An 8,983-nucleotide genomic window follows, 5' to 3' on the forward strand; every position below is an offset into this window, starting at 1 on the left:
CCACAGAACCTTGCCCACACACTCCTGTAGTAGACCCATAACCTCTGAAGTCCCCTATCTTGACGTAAAGACTTCAAGTTACAGAGAATCCACCATTTTAGTTCAAACTAATGCTGTCAAGCCATTAAAAAAATTAATCGTGATTAATCGCAGTTTTAATCACACTGTTAATAATAGAATACCATTTATTTAAATATTTTGGATGTTTTCTACACTTTCAAATATATTGATTTAAATTACAACACAATACAAAGTGTACAATGCTCACTTTATATAATTTTTATTACAAATATTTAAACTGTAAAAAAGATAAAATGAATAGTATTTCAGTTCAACTCATACAAGTACTGTAGTGCAATCTCTTTTATCATGAAAGTTAAACTTATAAATGTGGAATTATTATTTTTTTACATAACTGCACTCTAAAATAAAACAAGATACAACTTTAGAGCCTACCAGTGCACTTAGTCCTACTTTTTCTTCTCCTTTAGAGGAGTCTCAGCTTACTGAGGGGTAAGATTTTTTTATCTCAGAAAGTCAGTATTCTGGAGATGGGAGGGGTGTGAGTTGTGCAGGAGAAGGGTGAATTCTTCGTGCTGCTCCTGTTTGGTTGGGTTTTTGAGCTCACCAGGCTCACCTCCTATCCAAAGAGGAAGAAAGTTTCATCTTAGAAATCTGCATTCAGTGTTTGGGGAGGCTGGGGTAGGGAGCAAGCAATGACTTGTGCAGGAGGAGGGTGAGAGAGAGCCTTGCTGCTGCTTCTGGAATGGTAGTTACTGGGGCTTGCTTCCTTTTACTGAGCTAGGTGGGCTCCCTTTAACTGGGCAAACCCTTGTTTGCAAGGGAGGATATGGATTTTACCTCAGGAATTCGGCATGTGGCGGGGAGGAGAGGTTGGTGGCGAGAGGCTGAGCTTGCCATGCACCTGTTCTCTATGGGGGTACCCCCCAGAGCGAGGGGCTGGCCAGGGGCAATGGGGCACAGCATGGGAGGTGTTGGTCCTTGGAGCAAGATGCCGGCTGGGGACAAGGGGGCACAGCACGGGGCGGGGGTGGGGGGGGGATGTCAGTCCCTGTAGCAAAGGGCCAGCTGGGCGCAATGGGGCACGGTGTGGGGGAGGTCGGTCCCCGGAATAAGAGGCCAGCTGGGGGCATGGTGGGGAGGTGGGGGCTGGGCGAGGGGCCTGCCAGGGGGGCACGGTGCATGAGGAGGCAGGGGGGAGTCGGTTCCCGGAGCAAGAGGCCGGCCGGGGGCAGTGGGACACAGAATGTGGGGGGGCAGGCCGGGGGCATTGGGGCATGGCAGGTCAGGATCTCTACCTCTCAGCCACAGCTGGGATAGGAACCACTTCCTCTTTTCTCCTCTCCTCTTCTTTTCCCACCCTCTGGAAGGGGATTGGGTTACTGCACCTGACTGGACACTGTCAGGTCCCTCCACAGCCGATCCACAGGGATGGAGACCATCCCTGCCCAAAGATATGGGATTAACACCATTAAAAAAATTAATGTGTTAATTTTGTTTTCAGTTAATCATAGGTGTTAACTGCAATAAATTGACAGCCCTAGTTTAAACTAATGAGTGACCCATGCTGAACAGGAAAATCACCAGGGTCTCTGCCAATCTGACTTGGGGGGAAATTCCTTCCCAACTAGATATGGTGGTCAGTTAGACCCTGAGCTAATAGTAGTCACAGATGGGCCATATGCATTGTTTGTGATCTGATCATACAATCCCCTCAATAAATTTATCAAGTTCAGTCTTAAAAAGAAGTTAGGGCTTTTGCTCCCCTGCTTCCCTTGGAAAGCTATTCCAGATCTTCGCTCCTCTGCTGGTTAGAAATCTTTGTCTATCAGGGCTCCTGTCTTTCATTTTACCTTGAAAAATCCATCATTTCCCCTACAAGAGTCTTTAAAGTCCCTAAGGGAGGGAAGTTAATTAATAAACCAGTAATAATAAAGGGTAATTTTTAAGGCAAATTCAAAGAAAGAAGGTAGTTGTAGCTGGAGCCTATTATCTAAGGAGTATGGTTCATTAAATGAACATTCTTGGCATGCTGACATGTTTCCATATTTTGTCTCTCTTCCTGTGTTTTAAAAAAAGAAAGAGAGGTTGGGAAAAGTGTTCTACTTTTAAAAAAGGAGCAACAAATTATTCTTGCACGTTTTTCTGTATCATACATAAAGATAAAGCATCATGCTGACTTCTCCCATCATCTCTTTAACAAGAGAGAGATGCTTACATTCATAAGGGTGAAAGGATCTAAAGATAATAAAGTTCTTCATTCTAAAATAACTTGTGTGGTTTCTTCAGTTAGGGCTCAGTCTCATCCCTGTTGAGTCAATGGCAGCTGTCCCACTGACTTCAAGAGCAGCAGGATCCAGCATAGGCTTCTTTTGAATTCTTCATGTTCCTCTGCATATGGAGTGAACATCTCAATGTAGCCTCTGTGGTTTGAGAAACAGCGATGTCTAAGGGCAGGTCTACACTAGAAGTGCTACTTGCAGCTGCACCACTTTTGTGCATTTGGTGAAGATGCTCTATGCCAGAGGTCCCCAAACTGGCAGGGAGGAATGTTTGGGTGAGGGCAGCTGGGGCCCGGGCAGGGCTACCAGCCTGTCCATGTCCTCCCCTTCCCCTCCCAGAGCCGCGGCCCCACTCCCAGCTCCAGGGGGGGCATGGAGAGGGGCAAGGTGAGGCCCGAAGTAAAAAGTTTTGGCACCACTGCTCTATGCAGACAGGAGAACGCTCTCCCATCAGCATAATTACTCCACCTCCACGAGAGACAGAAGCTATGTTGGTGGGAGAGCATCTTCTGCTAACATAGTGCCAGTGTGGACAGGACTTAGGTCACTGTAACTTGCGTCGCTCAGGAGGATGTCTTTTTCATACCCCTGAGCAATGCAAGTTAGATTGACTTAAGTGGTAGTATAGACCTGTCCTTAGTCACTAAGTTTGGTTTGCTGGCTCACTGGACCTGAGGCATATTTAATCTCCCAGACAAAGGCACAGAGCTGGTAATTCCCCCTATTGTCTGAGAAATGGAAGTGAAATGATGAAATAGGAAATTGGGATCTAACCAAGAAATGTCCATCCTGATGCTTTAGAGGGGCGAGGGGGAATTCAACCTGCCAGTTTAACAAAAACACTGAGAAGCTAAGCCCTACACTGCTTTAGCTGTATAGCTAGAGACAAAAAAGACAATCAGAAATGATAGGCAAGAAAATGTTGGATGTTGTCCTGAAAAATCAGGATGAAATGATTTATGATTCTGGTTGAGTCAAAAATTGCCTAGGAATAAGTTGTCAAATGTCTCCAAGATGTCATAGTCACTTCACCGTTGAGATGTCATAGATTCAGCTACATATGCTAGAAGTGGGAGAGCTGTGCTGCTGTACCAAATCACTTCAGATAACAATACGAGTGCCATTAACACTGCCTGCTCTACCAGCCATCAAAATGTAGTGGGCAGTTATTCTGGAAAATGGGACCAATGTTGAGTAGAAGGGACATGGAATTTAAATTTAAAAAAAATATCTGGTCAGGAAATCACTCATTATTTATTAAACAGTTTAATTGGTTTGTTCATATTTTATCTGATGGGTTGCATTGAAAGAAAGGCGGTTTCTGCATACTTCTTACAACGTTCTTTTCTGTTGCTTGTTAGTTTTTTTTCTGGACATTGGAGACGTAAGATGCTTTATGCCATTAAAGCAGTGTTGTCTTTCTAGGAACTTAGATCTGATTTATCTGCTAAATTCACTAAAATTGAATTTAAAAACTTAATCCTGTAGCATTGTCCATACAGATATAGACCCAATTTTCAAAAGAACTCCGTACCCATTGTATGCCACAATGGGAGCTGCTGGGTGCTTTGGACTTTGAAAATCTGAGCCTGGTTATGGGTTCTGGTCCTGAGCTCTGTTCAAACACTTGCCTGTATAGTGCACAGAATTCAGTGTGTCAGAAAATATAGTTTTACCTTATGATCTCCCATATGAATCTCTGTTAATCCTTCTATTAACGTAAAGATAGAAAGGGAATTTTCTAGTATATAGAGAAGATACTGGGAATCTATTCCAAACTCTGCACTACCTTCTATTTAGTTTCTTTGTTCCTTAGTTTGAAATGGGTATATCTGTAAGACTCATGTGAGGTTTTATTAATAAAATAAATGATGACTGTTAAAGGTTTGCCTTGGACGTGTAAAGTATATATCACTATTGCTATTACGCTATGCAGGACATCCTACCATTGCTACTTCACAAGTAAAAAGCATATTGGAGGAGGTCATAGTTGATGATTATAATGGTCATGGTCCCTTGTGGCCTTAAAAAAAAAAAAATCTATGGATGTAACCAATAACTCAGTCTTCATTTTTGTGTATTTTTCTTTCTTTGCAGATTGATGATTCCAGCTGCGATTCTGAAATTCTTTCCTTGCTCCTGAATGCGAAATTAGTGGTAAAGTGCATATCAACCGTGTTCTACCCTCACCTTATCAACCACTTACTGGCCAACCAGGAAGAGGGGCATTGGGATATAGAGGAAATAGCAAAACAACTGCAGGAAGCAGGCTTCAGTGCAGAGGCAGGGTCTCTTATGATGTGTTACAAAGGGACTCATCCTGCCCTCAGAACCTACAGTACTGCCCTCAGTGCTGTTCAGCATTGGATCTGAGTGGCAAAACAAACTGAATTTCTTTTGACAAAACAGCTGCCTGAATAATGTGTTTGTTTCAATGGCCTGCTTTTCAGATGGAGATCTTCTACATGAGAGACACATTGTTCTTCTAATGAAGTGATATATTTAGAGTTGATCATCACTACTTACGATTTGTGGAAAATGCTAACAATATTCATACATTTACATACTTTCAGTTATTTTGAAACTTTTTACCCGTTCTAAAAGTATCTCTCTCAATATAGATATAGTAAATCTCTCAAACTGGTAAAAACTTTCAAATTGGCAAAAACATTTGAAATACAACCACATTAATATGTAAATTATAAACTAGGAAAGTAACTTGTAATGCTGCGGGGTTATACAATGTGTCACACAATTCTTGTAAGTCATTTACATCCTGGTCACAATGTAAAACAATAGTTATCAATAAAGGTGTTTAGAACAATGTGTCATCACCATGAAGAGAAATAACTAATGAGAAGTTCTGAAATCTTAAAATTTGATATTTTTCAATGTTGTTTTGGACATCTTATTACAATAGTTTTATTTGCAATAAGTGAAGTACTTTTCATTTATTAAACCTTTTCTTTTCCCCCCCTCCTTTTGACTGAACTGAGTATTCTTCAGGGGGAAGCAAGCTGATAATTTTTTTCACGCGTACTATAGTTTGGTCTTTTTTACTCTCCATCCAATTTCAGAAAACTTGGCTCAGATCTCCAGAAGATTTTGTTCACCGTTTTGTCTTTCCTTCCCGATGTCTTCTCCTATTTGCTATGGACATGAATAGCAGATCCATTTCAGTTTTGTTCAGTAAGGGAAATGGTGCACATGGATTTATTCTATGTAGCCTGTTTTACCAGAAGCATTTGGTGTTCATATGTGTTTATATGATTATGGCTTTGTGTTCAAATTACCTTCTCAATTTCACTCTTGCCTAGTTCTATATTGAGATCAGTCTTCAAAGGAATTTTGCGAGAACCTGAAAAAAAAAATAACATTTCTGTTTCATTCTACAAAAATGGATATTAAGACAATAGTTTCTAATCTTTATTTAGGGCGGATGTCCAGTGCAGGTACTCCATAGGAAAGGTATACAACCAGATAAATGGCTTAGAAAAGAACTTAAAAGGAGGTGTTTGGTAAAGGAGCAAATAGGGGGCGGTTGAGGACTCTTATGATTGGTGTGGCAGGGAGCCAACCCCCATTATTATAGCCCACCTTAATCCTCCTACGAGGGGGGGTAGTGGATAAGGTAAGGTAAGGTCCTGGCAATGGATTTGCTGGAGGGACGTGGATGGAAAAAAAGGGGGAGCTGGTAAAAATCCCCATGGTAATTGTGGAATAAACATGGGGTTACCTGCACTGTACACTTTTATCTGTCGGGTAGTCCCAGACATCTAATAATAGTGTTGCAACTTGATTAAATCCATGTCAAATGTCTTCTGTCCTTCTTTGGTATTGCCAGACAACCACTGTTGGGTTAATTTCCTATAAGTATCATCTGTGGCTTTGAATCAATATATTATTTTATTTTACTTACACTTTGTCCTAAAAAAAGTTGCTTGGAATTCTTTAAGAAGATTGTAACAATGTATTGAATCCTTCAGGTGGTTTGGTCCTTTTTGGTTCACACCTTTTCAACAATGTTTGAGGAAGGGACTTCCAGCTTCCTTCATTCATGACCATCATTTTCATTCATCAACCTCAGGGATTAGAATTGAGGTCTTTTTCATTTAAGTTCCCCAAATTAATTTTTGCCGCAGGTTCCAAATACTGTATCTTAAATAAAATCAAAGCTCATTGGCATAGCACAGGAAAAATCACAAACCCAAAGATAAATGGAAATAAATAAATGCATTGGAACACTGAACAATGCTATTAGCCAGACACACAGGTTGTTTTATAAAGTATTGAAATAGCACCTACAGCATGGCATAAAAATGCACATCACGTTTCTCAGCCTGTTAGCTCAGGATCATGTTTCCAGGGAGTCCATGTGTTTGTGTCACTTCAGAGCTAGTGCAGTAGATAAAACCCAGCAGTGTTAGCAGTTCAGAGAGCCACTGACATCCTGGCATTACATCACACCAAACCTAACCCAGGATAGATAACAGTGGTTGGTATCAGTTGGTATGGTTCCTGTGTGGTTCTAGCCCAAAAACTTGCAGAGATTAAACAATTTTCAACATCTCCATCCAAAATCACATGCTTAGCCTTAATTGTTCTCCAGTAACACTTTCCAAATGACATTATCAACCACTTTTTTCTGGATGAAATAGAAGAGTTCGTTTCCCCCACCCTCATCAATAAACAGCTTATGCTGACAGGAACTCGGAGATGATTAACTTTATTTAAACATTTTCTAAAAGACACAGTGATGGGTTATACTGGACAACTGGACATAATTTCTCACTAGGGCCAATATGCAATGAACTATCATAATCTTCCTAATGCAAAGTAGGCTGTGAAGCAGTGTAAGTGGTACTTGTTTAAGAAAGACAATTCGTGGTAGCTGCTTGTCTTTTGGGGCTGTATTTCCCCCTCTTGACTCTCAGTGAATTGTGTTTGTGACCTTATCTGTCCTGCCATATGGACGTAGTCAGTCAGTTGGCTGTCATACAGCAATGACATTAGATAGAGGTATTACATGGTTGTAGGTGTCTCACCAGCCTGCAGCAATGTAGCTTCCACCACATGCAGGCATCTGTTCACGAAAAGAGAAGGCACATTCTGAGTTATATGTGTATCAAAATGTGTGTTTGTGAATTTCTTCCATGAGATTGATTTCAGATTTGGAGTTATGACAATTGTTATTAAGATATGTTAGCAAATGGGATAACAATGAGAGTTGTTCCATAAGACTCTCTCATCATCTGTTACTTATTAAGACAATAAAAAGGTACTGAAGAGCTGAATTGACACTTGTGCCTACTTGGATTTTGTCAATTTAATTGAATTACAATTGGAAACTGTTCATAATATTACTTTCAGTGAATAGAGCATGAGCTGGATCTCTCCTTTGGAGATAACTCATCTTAGTCGTTTGTTCATTTCCTTATAAAGAAACAGGCCAGAATTTAGGCTCTTACATTCAGATTCAATCACCTAAATAGAAATGGGCTGATTTTTCAAAGGTGCTGAGCACCCTAGCTCATAATGATGATCATGGCAGCTGCAGGTGCTCAACACCTTTGATAATCAAGCTCTTCCAGGTATTGTCTATGGCTGAGATCTGGAGCCTAATTCCTAGGGCTACATGGGTTGAAAATGTTAGCAAGTTCATAGTTTATTAGCTGTCTGTAGTCGTGAACAGGGTAGTATTTGGTAGTTAAAGTTGTCGAGACCAAAACACACGATGGCCTGATTCATTTGTCATTTACATTGGTTTGAAATCAAGAGCAACTCAGATAAAGTCAGGAGAGTCTTCATATGAACCATCATTAATAGACCACCTGGATTAAGCTCATGTTACCCAGGATGAGGAACAGGCGCATCCCTGAAGCTATCCAGCAATTGTGTGGTGAAGAGAAGGAGAATTTCACAAGGTTGGCTTCCCGAAGCTATGTCCTGTCTATTGGATTCAAGGTCAGCATTTTTTGCTCCTTGACAGGGTGGATAAAAATGAATGATTTAAAAAACAGATTTTTTTTTTATTTAAATTAAATTCTGGTTTATTTTTTAAAATAAACCTATTAAAATTACATTTGAAACTATGACAATCTATGTTAAGGCCCAAACTTACTATAATCTATTAAAATCATGTAAATTAAATTAAAAATAATATTAAGCAGTACATATTTGCTGTTGACATTTTGAAGAAAGTCAAACCACTGAACTGGAGGAAGTCACTGGCTAAAGACGTAGAACCAGAGTTTGTTGAAGTGTTAAATGAGTTTTTGACAGTGGTAACCTCTTTTGCAAGTGCAGAGAGAATATTTTCTTCATTTCAGTTTATTCAGCTAGTTCAGTTCAATGAGTTCAAAGTTTAAAGAGACCAACTGAGAGTTGAAAATGCAGGAAAGCTTGTTTTTCCTTTCCAATCTATGAATTAAAAATTAGATGCGAGAGGATGAGATCCACTATTCTAAAATATTGAAGGGCAGTGGTGACCATAAATAATTAGTTCAATTCACTAATTACATATGATACATCGTTTAATAAATCATTTTAAAATGCAGAACATGTTTTGATCAACTTTTTATACATTTACTCTTAGGTATCCAGCATATTCATTTTATTTAACCAATGAAACAAATTTAAAATGTTTTTGTGCATGGTTAATTAAATTCAAATTTCCACCC

At 39.9% G+C, this 8,983-nt stretch overlaps 1 protein-coding gene across 2 annotated transcripts in view; it reads left to right on the top strand.

The window, feature by feature from the left end:
- NBAS (NBAS subunit of NRZ tethering complex) overlaps positions 1-4,676 on the top strand; it is a 409,271-nt gene extending 404,595 nt beyond the window's left edge. For both annotated transcript variants that reach the window (XM_065400708.1, XM_065400709.1), the window contains one exon: positions 4,401-4,676. In XM_065400708.1, the coding sequence (XP_065256780.1) occupies positions 4,401-4,676 (276 nt within the window). The remainder of the gene's footprint in view (positions 1-4,400) is intronic.
- The last annotated feature ends 4,307 nt before the right edge of the window (positions 4,677-8,983 follow it).

This window comes from Emys orbicularis, chromosome 3 (assembly GCF_028017835.1).
Source record: "Emys orbicularis isolate rEmyOrb1 chromosome 3, rEmyOrb1.hap1, whole genome shotgun sequence".
Taxonomy (NCBI): domain Eukaryota; kingdom Metazoa; phylum Chordata; order Testudines; family Emydidae; genus Emys; species Emys orbicularis.